The following is a 20,447-nucleotide window of genomic DNA, read 5'->3' as shown; positions in this document are numbered from 1 at the left end:
AGTGACAGAGAGATATTCTGCCTCTAAACAAACAAAAACAAACATTATAAAGCTGGGGAAAAAGTAAGCCTAAAACTGTTAGTTGGATCCAGTGAGTCTACAACCTCTGTTACCAGAAACAAAAGATACGCAGCTTTTCTCCCAAAACTATTTTAATATTTGGTTATAATAGATAATACCATGGTTTAGTTATACTAGAGTTTCTGACAAACTTCTTATTTTTATCTCTTTGTGATAATTTTCTCAGCTCAATTATCTATTTCACTGATTTTTTCTTCAGCCCTGGCAAGTTGACTAGCTCATCTATTGAAAATTTGTATGTGGCTATGTGTGCCTATGTATTTAAATTTCAGTGATGATACTTTTTTCTAAGTTTTTTTCTTCTTAGTCTACAGTTCTTGTTTCATAAACTCCCATTCTTTTTCCATAAAACCCTATTCAATTATGAGCATATGTTTCCTTGGGTGCTGTAGTATAAAAGAAATAGATAAGTATCACTTTTGACTTGGTCCTGGTACCTCCATCCCAAGGATAGCAAAAGGCAAAAAAGATGCACTAGATGGAACTTTTAAGGTTTAAAACCAGAAAAACCTTATTTGGTAATATTAAATTGCTTGTGGGTAAATTTGACTTGTTTTGCATTTAATTTCATCCAATTGAATGATCCAAGTGTAAAATGACCTTCTCAATCAGGACCAATTCCACATTTTACCCTGGAAATTTCATCACCAATATTGACATTCAGATACCTAGGTATGATTATCCCAAGAAAGTATTATTAGTACTTCACAGAAATCGACAGTAGAGTTCCTAAACTTTGCCAAATTAAGTCCCAAAGTATAAACTAGCAACATATGAATTGGTTGGAAAATATAATTAGGTAATGGCATGTATATAATGGTGTACCTTCCTTCACTCAACAAATAGTTATTTCAGTGCATCAGGCACTGAAATAGATGCTTGATGTTCATACATAAAGACAATATGTTTGCCCTAATGCAGCCCATAGCCTGAGGCAGCAACTCTCAGTGTCATTGTTTGAGCCACACTGGTGTGTCGAGGTGCCTTGGATGAGAAAGAGGTGGAATTACAACCAGAACATTGGGAGTTGTGAATATCCTACAACCTGTCTCATATATGCAGCAGCTGGCAGTGTGCATTTATCAATAGGGGTATGTCATATTTGTGAGTGTTATTTGCCAAAGTCATCTCACAGAAGAGGTTGAGGATCATTGGTCCAGTGTGAATTAATACAGTGTGCGATGTGGATCTATCCAATGAGATAGAAAATGAGCATAGAAAAGACGTGCGTGGGTCTGTCTGCGGCAATTGGTGAAAGCGTCAGAGAGGAGATGACACATGAGCTGACCCTCTGAGGAGATGAGGGGAATTGCCAAGTAGAAGAGGTGAGAGGGGGCTGGATGCTTAGCAGTGGTCTCCTTGGTATTGGCTGGGTTCTCCTTTCTGACACAATGTTGCTGTTTACAACTGGAAGTTTATTTTGTAGAATTTAGATCTCCTGCAGAAAAATACTGACAGAGCCCAGAAGAAAATGAACAGACTGGAGAAGGGAGGATCTCAGGTACCCAGAGGGTGGTGAAGCCAAGCAGGATGGCAAACTGATATGAAATGCAAAAAAAATAAATAATGTAAAATTAGAAACTGCCCTCAAGGAATTAGAAATTGAAATGAGAAATACAAAGGAGTTTTGTTTGGAAAGTGCAAAGGATTCCATCTGAGAAAAGTAATCCGAGGCTCAGGCCTGGGGTGGGGAGATGGAGCAGGAAAGACACGGAAAATGATAACCCTAAGGCCATGGAGGGCTAAATGTGAAAGGCAAACTGGAATGGAGCTGGCAATGAGATACAGAGGCTCTTAGAGAAAGCTTTGTCTCCCTGGGCTACTTCAGGGCTGATGCCAAAGGGACATGGACCCTGTGAAACTCAGCCGGAAAGGTGCAGCAGGAAACAGCCTGCATTACATTTGGCATTTCCAAAGACCAAAAGGTCTGGGCTAGGGAAAAAAAAAAATCAAGATTGAGAGGGAAGCAATCCACTTTCGCTTGGAGTTGTGAGTTCAGGGAGGGAAGACTTTTGGGTTTCACCTAGGGGTGTTGATGACTGAAGTCTCATTTTGCACAACCACCTCTTTGTAAAGTAGATTTTCCTGTGACAACAGCCTGAGCCCTGAAGGAATCACTGCGGGAATGTCATAGTGTAGGTTAGAAAGCCCCATGGAAATTGTGAGAAGGCAGAAAAAGCTGAGCTCAGCATGAGTTCAATCCAGGAATAGAAAAGGCTGAGCCCCTGACTGGTAGTTTAGACTTGGTACTTAGAAAATCATCATAGAATCCATTTGGTGACCTTTAAAAGTATAATTTATAAAAGGAAAATAGAAGCTCTATTAACCAGACCCTACTTAACTAACTTGCCAGATTACTTGATGCTCACCATTCTCTCATTAAGACACCCAGAGCAAGCTGGGTATTTATAAATGGAAGCCTATCTCTAACTATAGTATTACAGACAAAATACAAAATGACATATGACAAGACTTTTCATTGCCGCACTAATAGCAAAAGATTGCAAACTACCCAAAGATCTATCAATAGGTAATTGTCATTTGCATCTATGCATGTCTGTATAATGGAGAACTATGCAGCTATTAAAAGGGATGAGGAGGATCTCTATTTACTGCTATAGAGTGATCCTCAGGATACATTGAGTGAAGAAAGCAATACTCATAGGTGTACGTGGGATGCTCCTTTTTGTTTTTTTAAAAAGCAGTAAATACAAATTTGCTTGCTTGTATTTTCGAAGAAATGATAGAAAGATAAACAAAATACTAAAGCAAAGATAGAGGAAATGAGGAGAAGGGACTGACATGAAAGCAAGCCCTCTCTTGAATGTTATAGTTTTGGTTTTGGAGCCATGCATATTATTTACATAGTTTTAAAATATTAAAGCAAAAAGAAAAAAGCAATCCTTAAACATGAAACTCAACTGAAGCATAGGAATCTAACAAATTACCAAGCCAAAAGCATAATCACACAGAAAAGCATTATTTCAAGAGACTTCAAAACAGAATTTTGGTTTATACAGTCTAAGGACAAAACACACACACACATGCAGATGCACACACACATCTTAAACTGCATTCAGTGGGCTTACTACTGGAATGTTGATGTTACTATTTTGAAATGATTATATATAGTAGGGTAAAATAAATAAATAATCTTGTTAATGTTGCATGGAACCAAGATATTCAGTTTAATAGAGATACAAATATGAACTAAAGAAGTTAAGTATGAAACCTCTACTATTCAATCTGAATTAGAGAGGCTGTCAGTTTCTGCTCAGGATGTGGAGAGCAGGAAAGAATGTCACTCTCAACCTTACAAGGCCATGGAGAAGGCCACATCCTCAGGGACACAGCGCCTGCCTGAGACTGGGGCTTTATCAGAAAACAGTGAATGCCCTCTTGCCTCTCACCACCATCCTAACAAGCATCAGGTAGAAACTGACAGTGGAATACTGCTAACAGAGGGGCAAAAGTGAGGAGGGAAACCCTCTCTTTAGGAAAGCAGAAAGGAAAGACCTAAAGCTGAGGATGCAGCAGACATTGAGGACAAACCCTCTGGAAAATTAGCCTGTACTTTAAACACAAGGTATTTCTAGAGTGATTTAAAATCTGTGATGTACTTCGAGTAACCATAGCAACAACAGGCCAGTCTCAGCTAAAATCTTATCTAGATTGACTCAAAACCAAACTAAAGGCCTAGCCAAAGGAAAGACCATTTGCAGGCATAAAAACCTCAGTGTCTACTGACCTACTTAAAATGCCTGGCTTTCAACAAAAAATTATGAATTATGTGAAAAAGCAAGAAAAGAACAATGCAGTACCAAGCAACAAAGCAACTGATAGAACCAGACTCAGATATGACACGAACATTGGAACTATCATACAGGAAAATTTTAAAAAATTATAATTAATATGTTAAAAGCCCTAATGGAACAGGTGGAAAACACACAAGATCAGATGGATAATTCCAGCAGAAAGATGGAAACCGTAAGAAAGAACCGAATGAAAAGACCAGAAATGAGCAGCATAGAACAGAGATGAAGAATGCCTTTGCTGGGCTCATCAGTAGACTTGATACAGCTATGGAAAAAATCAGCAGACTTGAAGATGGGTCCAAAGAGATGACCAAAACTAACACAAAAAGAAGATATAGTTTAAAAAAAAACCAAATAAGTAAATAAATAAAAAGCAGAGCATCCAAGAACTATGGGACAACATCAAGGGGTCTAATATAAGTGTAGTTGGAATCCCAGAGAAGAAGAAGGAGAGAAGGGTGTATGAGTAATATTTGAGGGAACAATGGCTGAGATTTTCCGCCAAATTAATGACATATACTAAATCACAGATCTAAGAAGTTAAGAAAACACCAAGCAGGATCAATAACGACAATAACAGCAACAACAGTGATAAAACCTACATATATCATAATAAAATTGCTAAAAAGACAAAGAGAAAAATGACACATTACACAGCATAGCGAAGATAAAAATTACAATAAATTTCTCATCAGAGATGATGCAAGCCAGGAAACAATGGAGTTGTATTAGTCTGTTCTCACACTGCTAATGAAGACATACCTAAGACTAGGTAATTTGTAAAAGAAAGAGGTTTAATGGACTCACAGTTCCACATGGCTGAGGAGGCCTCACAATCATGGCAGAAGGCAAAGGAGAAACAAAGGCACATCTTAAATGACAGCAAGCAAGAGAGCATGTGCAGGGGAACTCCCTTTTATAAAACCATCAGATCTCAAGAGACTCACTATCATGAAAACAGCACGGGAAAGACACACCCCCATGATTCCATTATCTCCCACAGGGTCCTTCCCATGACACATGGGAATTATGGGAGCTACAATTCAAGATGAGATTTGGGTGGGGACACAGCCAAACCATATTAAAAGTGGTATCTTTAAAGTGCTGAAAGAAAGAAAAATAATACTTATCAACAGAGTTCTATGCCCAGTGGAAATATCTTTTAAAACATGAAAGCAAAAGAAATATTTGTTAGACAAGCAAAAACTGTGAGAATTCATTTTTCAGCAGACCTGTAGTACAATAAATATTAAGGATACTTTTTGAAGAGTAAATGTGGTACCAGATAGAAACTTAGATCCACACAAAGAGGTGAGGAGGACTGGAAAAAGGTAAAAATACAGTTTGTGGGTTTAAAACATTTTAAAATTCTCTAAATTATAACTAATTGTCTAAAGCAAAGAGGGTAGCAATATATTGTGTGTTTACAGCATAATTAAAAGTGAAATGTATTGTAGCAATAATACAAAGTGTGGGAAGAGGAACTGTGAACACACCGTTTTAATTTGAGTTGCAAATATCAGTATGAACTCAAGATTTTTTTATTTCTAAAAAATTAGTATTTCCTCGTTTATTGCACTGAAAAGGCCTAGAAGTAATGACAACCCTGTAGCAATAAAATCCCTAACATGTATATTGTGCTGTCTAAATGCCACTTCCAACTAAAAATTAAGTTTTTTTTGGAGAAGTAACAGAATCCAGGTCTGGAGTAGAAAATGTACAAGATGAATATTGGGCATTTGTTATGTCTAAAAGTTCAGAGGTTCTCAAAGATACCAGGATTGTGTCAAAGAGACTCAGGATCCACCATGAAAGAGTTCTTGCTGTCAAAATACAGGACAGTGTGAGCATCAAAAAGGATAATTACAACGGATGAAAAGACATCAAATATGTTAAAAATACATGAATTTTAAATAATACCCCCCCCAAACAAGCAAGTGAACCTTATTGGTTACCTCGAAAACTTTCTAGGGTATCAATTTATTATAATGGAAAAAAAGAGCGAGTATTCTGCCATTCCTAAACAGACTATGTGGTTGATGAGGGAAAGTTATTCATACCAAAAGCACAGTTAATAAATGCAGGAAGGTTGAAGAAGTGGAAAAGCAACATTTTGCAACTAGTAGTAAAATAATGAATCTGGACCATGATTACTAAAAGCATTAAGTAAAAGGTAGATGGCAAATTTCCTAGTAGATGGATCAAGCCAACATCACATAAACCCCCAATCGATGTCAACATTGCATGAAACAGGAAAATATGCACTGTGTGCCTCCTGGTGTGTGATACACAGCACCTTATTATTAAAAAAATTAAATCTGAATTAAATTAAACCTTTAAATCTGAACTTTGCAATTCAGTAGCCACCAGTCACATGTGGCTATTTAAATTTAAATTTAAGAATTAAAAGTTCAGTTCCTCAATCACGGTAGCCACTTTTCAAGTACTCAGTAGTCACACCTGGCTAGTGGTTACCATATTGGACAGTGCAGATGTAGAACATTCCCAGCACTACAGAAAGTCCTACTGGACAGCCCTGCTCCAGATCTGAGGACCAGTTATAGGGAATTTGAGGAAGAGAGAAACATGTGAACCAATACGCAGAAGAGGGAGTCAGTCAAATCTAGAATGTGAGAAAGTCTATAGAACAAGAGATGCAGATTCTTCAATTAAATGACCTGCATAAATCATTAAAGAGACTTAAACAGGTAGCAACTAAATGTGGACCTTGTTTGGATCCTAACTTGAACAAACCAACTTGCACAAGACATTTTTGAGTCAGTCAAGAAAAATAGAACATAAACTAGGTACTTGCTGATACTAAGAAATTATCAGTTTTGTTGAGTATGATAATATTGTGGATAATGTTGCTGAAAACTCTTATCTGTTAAAGATACATTTTGAAGTATTTATGAGTAAAATTATCTTTTTTTAGGATTAGCTTTCAGAAAAAAAAGTGAGAAGTCGATGAACAAAAATGGCAGAAAGGTGATGGTTGTTGCTGATGATGAGTATATGGGGTTCACGGTTCTATTTTCTATAGTTTTTGTATTGAAAATTTTTTTATAATAAAACATTTTTAAAACTAGGATATGCCTATGTACTTCTCAGCTTCACAAGTTGAATGACTTGCTTATTAAAATTAAGTTATATTTGTTCCCAAACTGGTTTATATAATTTGGACTTATTATAATTTATAATCATGTATTTTAATTAAATATGATAATATATGAATGATAAAATATAATTTCTTTTATGGAAACTAAGTTGAGTGTTTTAGAAAGATTCACTAATAGAGAGTTGCTTTTTAAAAAGCAACAAAATGAGGTTTGGACAAAGCAAATGTGACAGATTTGAAAAAAAATTATAAATTATAAAGAGCTAGAAGGATTTTACACTCAAGTTTTTTTCTCAGGTGCCTAGATCACTTTAAATAAACCAAATCCAGAAATTTTAGATGAGATATTGTGGATAAGATTTAGGTGAAAACAAATGAATAATTCAAATGAATAAATCCTATTCAAAAGATTGGTGATCAAAAAACATGGATTAAAGTGAAGAATTTAGGAAAATGTTATGCATATTTACAGTAACTTGATAATAAAATGCAGCTTATTGCAGGTGGTAACAGACTTGGGGGAGGTGGCACAACTTGTGGTTTATATGATAAAGGACCAGGTAATTTATTCCCCAACTAGGGACACGTTGGAGAGTGAAAAGAGGTACTATGCATAATCCCACTGGGATAACAGGCATAAGCTGGGATAATTCCTGAGCACACCGGGATGTTTTGTCCCCTGGACAATAAGAGATAAGATCAGAATCCCAAGCCGTTTTTAACACATTAGAGCAGCAGCTGTTTCTAGCCAGAATGAAGTCTGGCAGGGATGAATGACAAACATTAATTCAGGAAGCAAACAAAACTGCATGAATACAAGCAGAGGAAATGTCTGCCCAGGAGGTGGCTTAGGTAAAGTTTGGGAATGGGAAAGTGCGCCCCTGTGGGTGAGATGTTCTCATACTTTGGGCCAATAGGAGACAGCAGCAGGGGATGGATGGAGTCCCGTTACCTGGGCCTCTCTGTGTGCTAAGCCATAGTAAGGACACAAAGACATGAGGAGTCTGGGCTCCTTAACCCAGAGTTTTGTTCCATCCCTCAGTCACCTGTATCCTGTCCCCTTGTGTCATGTCCCCTGTGTTCTTGTCATCATGGAGACACTCCTGTCTGCTCTTGCAAACCCAGGGAGTATAACCAGGATTTGAGGTTTTCCACTCTAAACCAGTCATTGAGGTGGAGATCGTGGGCCCCTTTGCAGTCTCCCCTATGTTCAGGTCCCTGTAGAGTGATGATTCAGCCACTGTGTATTAGAATCACTTAATTGTCTAAATTAATTGGTTTAGGAAAAGGTCAGGCATAGATATTCTTTAAAAGCACCCCAGGAGAGTCTAACAACCACTGGGATTAGGTACCACTGTTACAGAGTCACCCTGACACTGATGGGGGATAGCATTATCACTCTCAGGACTGGGATCTCAGACTGGGTCAAGGGGCAGGGAAAGCAGGCGGAGAAGGCAGGTAGGGCTAAGTAGGAGAATAAAGCAATTTGTTTATTCACTTACATTTGTTTATGCCCCTGCCTTATCCCATGAAGGATTTGGGGCAAGGCAGTGGGGGACTAATGAAGATAATCAGACAAGTGGAGGAAAGCCCTCTTTTGTGATGTGAGTTAGTCACACAGGCACATATGGGTCAGCCACAAATAATGTCACCAGTGTGCCACCACTGGCTCACTCCCCAGCCACAGCAGGATCCAAAAGATCTTTCAACAGAAACGAGTTTTATAATGACCATGGATTGACTGGGCCAGCAGAGCCCAGGAAGTGGGACCTGGAGGAACAGGCTCTTCAGTGTCAGCCAAGGAGCTCACTTGTCAGTGTTTCAGAGTGATCCTGGGATGGTAATTGCTGCTGAGCTTAGCAGAAATGGCAAGGTATGGGAAAGTGACCCAAGTCTTGAATCCTAAAGCTGAAGTTTTGGAAATAGGCGACATGTTTGAATATTTGGAATCTCACCTCCATCAAAGGTGCAGCTGAAAGGGCTATTGTCCACTGGGTTGGATGACAGTTCAGTGGCTGAGGTGGTGATTTCTATGCTAGTGTTTTCTTTTTTTAGTTTATAAATGTTATCCTCAGAGGATAATACTTGAGGAGATACAGGAGATTCACAACAAGACAACATTCATGTTAAGCTAGCCAATGGCCGGATGCTTTCTTAGCCTTTAATAGCTAAGATACCAACATTGACTCTTTTCCTAACTCTTTAACAATTAACAGCAACTGACTCAGGCTGCTTTGAGCTGCTAGCCAAACCCTCCCTCCAGAGACACTTAGGACTGAATCGCTTAAATCAATAATAGGGTAACCCAGATAAAGAGAATATGATGAACACAAACAAGATTGAGACCTTTGCATTAAGCTAAACGCTGATGACAGTTGCCTTCTGAAGACTTGGAGATGTCCCCTCCATGTGGAGGTGGGTTTTGAGGTGCAAAACCACCGTGGACCTTGCATTACTATTAAATAATACCCATCCTTCCTCAGGGGTCAGGCTGGGTCAGCCAAAGAATGGCTTTGTCCATTCTTTGTTTCTCTCTTCTCCACTTCACCAAAAATCTCTAAAGTGATATCTGTCATCGTAGACTTAGGTTAGGTACTGAGACCCATGGGAACCTAGAGGATGGAAACTTAGCCCAGGAGAGGGGTAGGCTTCCTGGAGAAGGAGCAGTTCCAGCCAAGATTCAATGGATGAATTCAGAGTCAGCCAATGAGAACATCCAAGGCAAAGGAAACAGCAAGAGAAAATGCAGGGAGAATAAACAAGTGTGGACCTACCTCCAGGTGTGAGCCTTCTGTCACCTGCCTTCAAGAAGGATGCCTGGCAGCTGGGCCTGCTGCACTAAGAGACTGAGCCTCCTGGTTTTTTAGTCTCATCCCATGCCCAGCCCTTGTTGCACCTGGTGTCACCCAGTCTAGAGCGTCTCCACTTCCTGAAGGTTGAATTGTCCCTCTTCTCAGCTGCCACCCCACCCATGATGTTCTGGGACCTGGTCCTTCTGCTCCATCACATTGGTCACCTCTCCACCTGCTTTCCTACTGGCAGAAGCTTTTGGAAATTTCTCTTCCATGGATGGCCTTTCTCTTGTTCTCTTTGTTCTTGAGGTTTCTACTTTTCCTCTCCTCAGTTTCATTTTAAAAGAGAAAGGCCATCTGTGGAAGAGAGATTTCCAAAAGCTTCTGCCAGTCAGAAAGCAGGTGGAGAGGTGACCAGTGTGGTGGAGCAGAAGCACCAGGAGACACTGCTATAAAGATCCTACCCAAGACTGGGTAATTTATAAATAAAAGAGGTCTAATTGACTCACAGTTCCACATGGCTGGGGAGGCCTCAGGAAACTTACAATCATGGTGGAAGGTGAAGGGAGAGTAGGCAGCTTCTTCACAAGGCAGCAGGAGAGAGAGGGTGAGCAAAGGGGAGGTGCCACACTTTTAAACCATCAGACCTCACGAGAACTCACTCACTATCATGAGAACAGCAAGGAGGAAACTGCCCCCATGATCCAATCACCTCCCACCAGGTCTCTCCCTCGACATGTGGGGATTACAATTCAGGATGAGATCTGGGTAGGGACACAGAGCCAAATCATATCAAGGTGTATATTGTGGTCCTTCAACATCTTCCTCTAAGAAAGCTCTTAGAGCTTTCTTTTGATATTTTGCAAGTATAAAAGGAAAAAACCTCTCTATTTAAAAATGTTTCTTAGTAGTACAAAATGCATACACTTAATAAACATCTTGTACACATAGAGATGCTGTTTTCTTTCCTGACACACCAGTCTATAACTAAATCATATTCACTTTTAATACGATCCTATTTTCAGAACGCCCATATAAAATAAAATAACTCTACATTGAATCAAAATGCCCATGTTAACACATCTGTCCCTTTGTTTCTCTCCCCAAGTCCTCTTATTTCCTAAATTCCTGAGAGTTTTTTATTAGTACACATATTGATTTGGTCAGTTCTAGAGACCATGAGTTCTCCACTGAAACCCATCCTGGATCTTGAACTTCCATGATATCAGTCACTCATGACCGGACTGTTGTGAAGACCATGAAGGGAACCTGGAAAGAGCCTGGACCCTGGTTAGCTACTGAATAGATTCTTGAAACTTTCTATTTTATTAGTCCTTGTACTTTTCAAACAACCATACTAATTTTAATTTATCCCACGATTTGAGTGTAAATTTGGTTCCTTTAGAAACTGAAAACATCTTTATTTAAAAAAAATTTTATTTTTAATTTTTGTGGGTACGTAGTAGGTATATATTTATGGGGTACATGAGATGTTTTGAGACAGGCATGCAATGTGAAATAATCACACCATGGAAAACGCGGTATCCATCCCCTCAAGCATTTATCCTTTGTGTTTCAAAAAATCCAATTATACTCTTTCAGCTATTTTAAAATGTACAATTGAGTTATTATAGAAACTGACAACTCTTAGAGCATTTTCCACATATCTGGAGATCTATCATCTCTTTCCTGTGGTGAGCGTTTCACCACCTACTTAAGGAACTGTACAATCTCCTAATTTGGTGTTTATCAGCAAGGAACTAGGCTAAAAAAAGACTAATTATTTTGCCTAATGTCTGACAGCAAATCTGTGATGAAGAAAGATGTAGATCTTGTTGTCCTTTCACTCTCCCTTCTTGAGATAATTGGAAATCCATTGACCTATGGCAATTATGGACCTGGAGTATCTACCTTCCTTCCACAGGGCACTTATTCATAGTTACCTTTGAAACCTCACAAATTCCTAACCCCATGCGCATTTCGTTTTGGCAACATTTCACCTTTTTTGAGTCTCTGGCCTACTGGCTCAGGCAACTCTCTTCTCCCCTTCACCTCTTGCAGAAAGCAACCCCAAAGAAACACTCGCAATTCAGTGCCGACGTGGCCGAGGCCATTGCCTTCTTTGACTCCGTCATTGCAGAGCTGGATACAGAGAGACGGCCCCGGGCTGCCGAGGCCAGCCTGCCAAATGAAGATGTGGACTTTGACGGTGGGTGCCAGGAAGGCAGTGGGAAGATGATGGCTGAAGGCGGGTGGGGCTGTGATGCTGTGAGGATAGGCTGGGGGCTCTGGGGAAGACTTATAGGATAGGCCATCAGGAATCCCACCTCCCTGATTAAAGGGAAACCCTGCACCTCCAAGCTGGAGCCTGGCCCTGAGCCCATCCTCTGTGGGGATCTCTTACTTCAGTTTTCTCTGCTGCCACGGCTCTAGCCTGCCCCTTCAACACTCTGGTGCCATGTTTCGACAATGTTTTCCCTGTGGTCCACTTACCACGGCTGAGACAGGTGGGACTTTCCTAAGACTCCAGGAAGGACAGCAATAGGGAAATGATGAAGGAAGGAGAATCGATGAGGGGTGTCATTTAAAGGGTACACTTTCAGTTTTTTGAGATGAAAAAGTTCCAGAGATCGCTTGCAAAACAACGTAAATATACTAAACATGACCGAATGGCACACTTAAAAAATGGTGATGATGGTAAATTTTATGTTCTGTACGCTTCACCACAACTTAAAAAAAAGAAACGAAATGGACAAACTGTATTTGAGAATCCAGCTTCTGACCATACGTAGGCTAGGTAGTAGGGTGGTGCATAGGGCAGGAGGGGCCCACAGTGGCTGCCCAGACCCAGCCTGGACTGCTGGAGCTGGAGTGGGGTGAGGCCTGAGGTCATGCTTCCCTCCTCACCAAGGCGTGTCCTGGGGCACCCCTCCTGATGGAGAGCAAAGAATCCAAACACATTTATCAGTTGAGCACCCTTTACATTCCATCATGCGACTGTCAGAGAGTTTGTTTAATCTTTGACTTGCCCCCCCATGGTGTAAATTAATGATAGTTTTATTCAGGGGGCTCACTGGCCCCTTATGCTAAGGTCAAAGCTTTTGGTACCAATATTAAATAATTCATGAGTGTTTTCTCTAATGCTTGAAAGAAGCTTGTGATTTGTTGTCATTATTCTGGCCTTGATAGATGTGTATCTGTGAGATTTGGGGTTTCAAATTGGGTTCTTTGCAGTTTCACAGAAGGTTAACTCTGCTCCCCAAGCTTATTCTTATCCTCCTCCTCTCCCATGCAGCCCCTCCAGTCCCTGACAGACAGCAGCCCTGCCCCTGGGAGTGAGGGGGCCTTGGAAATTCAGGATATTGGTGAAAGGATGACAAAATCCACTAAGGATGCAAGGGTCATTTTCAGAGTTATAATTTTTAATAAAAATGAGTGTGACCAAGTCATTTTTATTAAGTTCATGAAATGGCCACTTTTCTCCTCTGATAACAAAAAAAATACCAAAGCATAAAGAAGAAAGTAAAAAATATGACCTGCAAAACTACCACCCAGAGATAATCACCACCGTTAACATTTGGGGATATGTCTTTTTGAGTGTGGTTTTAACACACACACACACTCTCTCACACACATACACTCACACACACACACTCTGACATACACACACACAAACTCACAGACTCATTTTAATTTTTTTGACATAAAACTAGGATGTCCTTTCATTTAACAATTTACAATACATCTTGGGCTACTTTCCAAGCCGATAAATATAGATCTGTGTCTTCATTTATTTTTTTTATTTTTTTTTATTTTTGAGACAGAGTCTCGCTCCATCGCCCAGGCTGCAGTGCAGTGGCGCGATCTCAGCTCACTGCAAGCTCTGCCTCCTGGGTTCATGCCATTCTCCTGCTTCAGCCTCCCGAGTAGCTGGGACTACAGGCGCTCACCACCACGCCCGGCTGATTTTTTGTATTTTTCAGTAGAGACGGGGTTTCACCGTGTTAGCCAGGATGGTCTCAATCTCCTCACCTAGTGATCTGCACGCCTCAGCCTCCCAAAGTGCTGGGATTACAGGTGTGAGCCAGCGTGCCTGGCCTTTTTTTTTTTTTTTTGAGACGGAGTCTCGCTCTGTCATCCAGGCTGGAGTGCAGTGGTACCGGCTCACTGCTACCTCTGCCTCCCCAGTAGCTGTGATTACAGGCGCCTGCCACCACGCCCGGCTAATTTTTCTATTTTTAATAGAGATGGGGTTTCACCATGTTGGCCAGGCTGGTCTCAACTCCTGGCCTCAGGTGATCCACCTGCCTCGAACTCCCAAAGTGCTGGGATTACAGGTGTGAGCCCCTGCACCCGGCCTGTGTCCTCATTTTAATGGACATATATTCCATTGCATTCCTCCTGCACCACAACTGCAGAGTCAAATCTGCTTTGCTTGGCTATTAGGAACATGGTTGCCTATAACCATTTCCTGTGAGTGTTCAGTCCAATCTGCCCTCTCCTTTGCCTTATGCGCCTCCCAATGGCAAGCCCTTCCTTCCCGGGTCACACGCTTTTCTCTTCCAGTGGCCACCAGCTCCAGGGAGCACAGCTTGCATTCTAACTGGATCCTGCGGGCGCCACGCAGACACTCTGAGGATATCACTGCCCACACTGTGCATACTGTAGACGGCCAGTTTCGAAGGAGCACCGAGTGCAGGACCGTGGGCACTCAGAGGAGACTCGAGAGGCACCCCATTTATTTGCCCAAGGCTGTGGAAGGGGCCTTCAACACCTGGAAATTTAAGCCCAAAGCCTGCAAACAAGAGTAAGTGCTTGGGCTAAATAGCATGACCAAGATGTTCTCGTGGCCTCCAGATGCTTGGGGTGATCCTTAAGGTGCCTCGAGCCCCATCTTACATGCCAAATATTATTAATATATATATTTGTTGTTGGTGGTGGTGGTAAGGTCTTAGTTTCAACATTTTTTTTTGGTTGTCTGCACTCTAGCCTGGCACAGTGCTGTTGCCTGCTCCTAACTTGCTTCTTCCTGGGTCTGCCTCCCTTTCTTTCTGGCCCACTTAGCCCATGCACTGTGCCATCCACCTTCATGGATTTCCCCCCAGTGCCATTGACGCATTGCGTGCTACAGACTTTTAATGAGTTTGAGGTTCAACAGAGCATAGCACCAAGAGGAAACCAACATCAAATGAATCAGATGCCCCTCTCTAAAATGCACCGGGCAGGCTCCGAGATGTAGAACTTCTTGCTGGCCAGGCCCCTCTTGGGCCATCTTACCACCATCTCCTCTGGCCTCTCTCCTTTTAGCTCCTCCCCCAGGCCTAGTTACCATCACTAACCGTCAAATTCTTGTTATTCACTCACTCAGAGCAGTAAGCTCTTTCTGGGTTTGGGCAACCCCGGCCATGCTGCAGGGCCTTGCCTGTCACAACGGAAAGGCCTGTCAAGCCTCATCAGCTGTCTTCCTTTGCTTCTACAAAAGCCACTAAACCCTGTTGGATTTAGGGGCTTTCTAGATAGCATTTCCCTCCCACAGTAACAGACCATGCACTGGACATATTAAAATCACAACCCAGCCCTCACCACCCATCCTTCCCCTTCAAGGCCAGGCCAAGGTCCAGCTGAGGTCCACCCATGACCCCCATGGCGACACCATTTGTTCCTCCCCAAGACCCAGGACTAGGGCAGCAATCTGAGGGTCTCCATGAGAATGGTGGTCATCAAGCATCCCTTCCCACTGTGTGGCTGGCCAAGCCGAACTTAAACCTCCTGCCTCGGTCCTTCCTTCCAGCCTGGGGAGCCCCAGACAGATCCTTTTCAACTTCTCAGGAGAAGATATGGAGTGGGATGCAGAGCTTTTTGCGTTGGAGTCCCAGCTGTCTCCTGGGGAGGACTACTATGAGACAGAGAACCCCAAAGGACAGTGGCTGCTTCGAGAAAGACTTTGGGAGCGGACAGTGCCCTGACTCCATCTGGATTCCTTGACGTGTCTCAGGCTGGGTCCCTGAGAAGCTGTCTGCTTTCAGCGCAGCATGAGGTATTTGGTAGAGTTGAAAATCCAAATTGTAACACAGTCAACCCACTCAGCACACTGCCTGCTGGTGCCATGCTAGTGCCAAACAGACCTGTGGCTTCCCAGGATACAGGTCTCAGGACACTCTCAGAGCTTGAGTTTCTCTGCGTGGGCTGATGAGCAGGGACTTACAGCCTGGCTGGTCTTCAAGAGCTGAAGGAATGGAAGGTCTTGAGTGGAGTGTCTGGGCTCACTCCCCTGACCTCACCTGGCCTGGTCCTCATTCTCCACATGTCTGTCCAAGTGGCTGCTAGCAATGTGCTCAGTACCAGAAATGAACTCACCTGTAGATTTCTGGGCCAAAGCTTCAAAGAGGTAGCTCCTCTTTCTATGAGGCTCAGAGACACGCTGGATCTGCACTGAGGTTGCCTTCTTGTGTGCAGAATGCAGTTGAGAAAGCAGCTCCCTTTGCTCTCTTTTCAGAGTTTTTCAGAAACTCCTGCTTCATTAAGCTAAGATGAGGCTAATGCCCTGGCAATGGGGTGAGGGAAGAGGTATGTCACGAGCCTGCCTGGGGACCACACTGTTTCCTCAGGCCCCAAAACTCAGCTCCCCTTCACCTAGGCAATTGACAAGAGAAGAAGGGAGATGGGGTGATTCTTTTTCTTTTTCTTCTAATTCTTACCCAGAAAAATCTTTTTAAATATCCACGGAACCAGTTTATGACAGGCCACGCCTTTCCCTTTCCCCAGTTAAGAGAACAATCAGAATCATTACGTTCTTTTGGTATAGAAAGGATTTCTGTATTTTAGGAACTATCTGAATCAGAATTACATTTAAAATATATTCTTTGTATTTCTAAATACTTTTTACATTTTTGCAATAGTTGTGCCCATTCAAGCTTGAGAACCACTGGTTTGGAGAATATACTGAACTTTATCCATTCTCACTTCTTTTTTTGGCATTTTCTTGTAAACCAGTTTGTGTGTGTATAAGGGCCTTTGGGCAGAATGAAGGGAGAGAGACAAAAAACAGAAAACAAAACAAAACAAAACAAAATCAAACCAATCATTCGAATTAAGCCAAGGATGTTCTAGGCTAAGGTCAGGCTAAGAACTGAACAGAGGCTTCCTTTCTGCCATGCCTGTGGGATGATATTCTTATTGTTCCATTTTTTAGGAAGAACCTTTTGTTTATGTGAACCTGATCATATGAATCTAAGAATATGTAACTCTTACAAATAAAAGACAGCTAGTAATTATATTGCATTCTTAGAAATTTTGTCTCAACATGTTTTCAGAATGAAACCATACTGGAAATGTTTTAATACTTCTCTTTATTATTTTTCGAGTGCCAATGTCAATGTTTGGAAGGTTTCTTTCATTTTGTTGCTTGTACTAACCCAGCTATAGCCAGAAGCTTGACTGGAAAATAAATGTTTAGGAGATTTGTTTTATAAACTGCATTAAAGCACTGCCATTTATCACCACAGATCTTTTCTTTTCCCTAAATGTGGCCTTGTTTGAAGCCTCATCTATAAAAGTTCATTGTTGGGGATAAACTCAGGATAAAGGTGTCTTTACTCTGCCTCTTATCAAACTACAGTTTATCATAGATCCACCCTGAAATTATGTGGTGAAAATACTGTGTACATTTTGTTTTTAAAGATAAGAAAAAATAAACATGACTGAGAGGATGTTTGGAGTCCTGATTTTTTTTAAAAGCACTTATTGCTTATGGCATATGAAGCTGTGCCATCTTATTTTGCTTTGTTTTGTGTGTTTTTTGTCTTTCACGAGACTATACACAGACAGCCTGAAAAATTCCATGATTGGGAAACAGAAGGTTGTCTTGTCTTTGGGGATCATTTTTAGGTGTTTGAAGTTGGAGATAAACCCAAGGATCTGGGCTCTGCCTGGGGAATCTTGAGATGGTGTCTGGTGGGGTTTGAGATAAATCAAATCTGAAACAATAAAAGTCAATTCAGAAAACCCAGTTGAGTTGACAGATTCTTTTCTTCCTTGGATTGGCCAGTTATTCGATGGAATCAAGCTGATCACTGGGGCTATGTTAGATCTCTGACTTTCCCAGGATTCTCAGTTTTGATACATGAAAATCTACCTATCCCTAGACAGAATGTCAAAAAGAGAAGATGTGCATCCCTGACATCTGGCTTGTTTTTTAGCCCCTGGTTTCTAGCTCCCGCTACAGACTGTCTTCTGCTTCATGGGGCAAGATGCATGGAGCTGCTAGTTCGATTTGAATCATGTGTACCCGGCCATGTGCCATGCAACTGAGAGCATGGCTGCCAAGACCGACCTTCCTGGTGCCCATTCTCAGACACAGAGCCCAAAGTGTCTCTAACAGGACACTGTTCCTCTCACCACTGATCGCCTTTGCATAGAGAATGAGTTTCCTGTTGCTGCTGTAATAAATTACCACAGACTTAAAGGCTTAAAACAATATATATTTATGCTTTTACAGTCTGGAAGTCAGAAGAACCAAAATCAGTTTCACCAGGTTAGGTCAAGATGTTGGCAGGGCTGTGTTCCTTCTGGAGGCATTAGAGGAGAATCCATTTCCTTGCTTTTTTCAGCTTTCAGGGGCTTCGTGCATTCCTTGGCTGGTGACCCCATCCTTGCATCACTCCAACCTGTTGATTCCATCATCACGTCTCCAGCTGCTCAGTCTGTGCTCCTGCTTCCCATTTATAAGGATTTTTTTTTTTTTTTGAGACAGAGTTTTGCTCTTGTTGCCCAGGCTGGAGCACAATGGGCACGATCTTGGCTTACTGCAACCTCTGCCTCCTGGGTTCAAGCGATTCTCTTGCCTCAGCCTCCTGAGTAGCTGGGATTACAGGCATGTGCCACCACGCCCGGCTAATTTTGTATTTTTAGTAGAGACGGGGTTTCCCCATGTTCGTCAGGCTGGTCTCCAACTCCCAACCTCGGGTGATCTGCCCACCTTGGCCTCCCAAAGTGCTGGGATTACAGGTGTGAGCCTATGTGCCCGGCCCATTTATAAGGATCTTTGTGATTACATCACTCTCACCTGAGCAATCTCTCCATCTCCAAATCCTTAATTTAATCAAATCTGCAAAATATCTTTTGCCATATAAAATGACATTCACAGGTTCTGGGGATTAGGACTGAAACATCTTTGGGAAGCCATTATCTAGCCAACCATACAGCATCGCAAGATGTTCTAGTCCTTCTAACAGACCCAGCCCAATTCCCTTTTAACCTTCATTATAAAAGCCCAATATCTGTGGCAAATCTGACTTTACATTTACATTCTTTCATTTACAAACTCCTTTGATTCCAGCGCCTCCCTTGTAATTTGGATAAGGTGAAATTCTGTCTTGTCTGACAGGTTCCAAGAAAGACTTTTCAATTATACAAAATTCCCAAGTGGAAAAACAAGTCACTTCAACCCTATAAGGATGAGGAATGGGCAATGGTTCTAGATAAACATCGCTGCTGGTCAAGAGTGATGTTTTCCTTCAATGAGTCCATCAGTTGCTTTATTAAGCAACTGCTACTTGCCAAGCAAAAGAACACTTGATCTGCTTTCTCCCCTTCAGCAGTTGGTGATCCAAAGGGAGAAAACAGGATGAACACAGAGAAGCCGTGCTGAGCTCCCTCTGCTTCACTGAATGTCACTGTCTACCTACAAAAGGAGCTCTGGGAAGGGAGAGAGCCCACGGAGCTTGAGGTGTTAGGGGATAACGTCATGGCTGGGGTGGAGCCTTGAAAGATGGATTTGGACTTTAGCAGAAGACTGCTGGTGGGGAACAGCATGCAAAAGCACAGCCATGGAAACAATAGTGGAAAGGATGGGGGACAGTAAAGAAGCACCCTTGACTGAAGGGCAGGGTTTCTATCAAGCAGCCATAGGAAATCAGACTGAAAAAGTTGGAAGAAGTCAAAGGAGGGGCATAGAGTTGGGCAGACGGGGATAAAGAATTGCACCATTATTGCATCTCGAGTTGGAGAGTGGAGAGGTGAAGTAGAATCCAGTATAGTTAGGGGGAGGAGTGGGATCCCCAAGGCTGTCCCCTGAAACATTGTGGGCTTAAACCAATCCAAGCTGCCCATGTCCTCAGCAAGAGAGACTCTACAGCCTTTGTCCTACTCCTGACTGTCCTCTGCCTCCCTTGGTTTCTCCATACTCTTTGACTTCTTTCCTCCCCAGGGTGTGGTGTTTGCCCCTAAACTCCCCAGATCTGGCCGGATCAGACTCTTGTGGCAGGTCTTACCCATGGTCCCATGTCGTTCACCTGCATCCTCAGTGACTGCCTTCCTTCAGCCATTCCAGCATCCCTGATCAAACACTGCGGTGCTCAGCACCCCCTCCAGTTCTTCATAAACACTCTGGTTCTATGCAGGTCTCCTTGAAAGGAGGAGGGGGAGTGTGGTGAGAGGAGTAGAGGTTTGGGCAGGCACACTTTGTAAATCAATTCATGTAGTCATTCATAGCCATTTTGGTTGATCTCACAGGACACAGAGAATGCCAAAGCCTGCTGGACGTTCTCTTGGGGGAATTGCCTATGTTTGTTTATCCTGTCATCTGTCATTTAACAAATACCATTGAGCATGTGCTATGTCCCAGCCCTGTGTCTCAGGATA

At 42.1% G+C, this 20,447-nt stretch overlaps 1 protein-coding gene across 1 annotated transcript in view; it reads left to right on the top strand.

The window, feature by feature from the left end:
• The window catches only part of C14H13orf42 (chromosome 14 C13orf42 homolog), a 41,797-nt gene extending 23,983 nt beyond the window's left edge, over positions 1–17,814 (top strand). The window contains exons 3-5 of the mRNA XM_024231066.3: positions 11,868–12,015; positions 14,373–14,613; positions 15,598–17,814. Of these exons, the coding sequence (XP_024086834.2) occupies positions 11,868–12,015; positions 14,373–14,613; positions 15,598–15,772 (564 nt within the window). The 3' untranslated portion in view covers positions 15,773–17,814. The remainder of the gene's footprint in view (positions 1–11,867; positions 12,016–14,372; positions 14,614–15,597) is intronic.
• The last annotated feature ends 2,633 nt before the right edge of the window (positions 17,815–20,447 follow it).

Source organism: Pongo abelii, chromosome 14 (assembly GCF_028885655.2).
Source record: "Pongo abelii isolate AG06213 chromosome 14, NHGRI_mPonAbe1-v2.0_pri, whole genome shotgun sequence".
NCBI classification, from domain to species: Eukaryota; Metazoa; Chordata; class Mammalia; order Primates; family Hominidae; genus Pongo; species Pongo abelii.
This window is presented reverse-complemented; position numbering and strand designations above follow the sequence as displayed.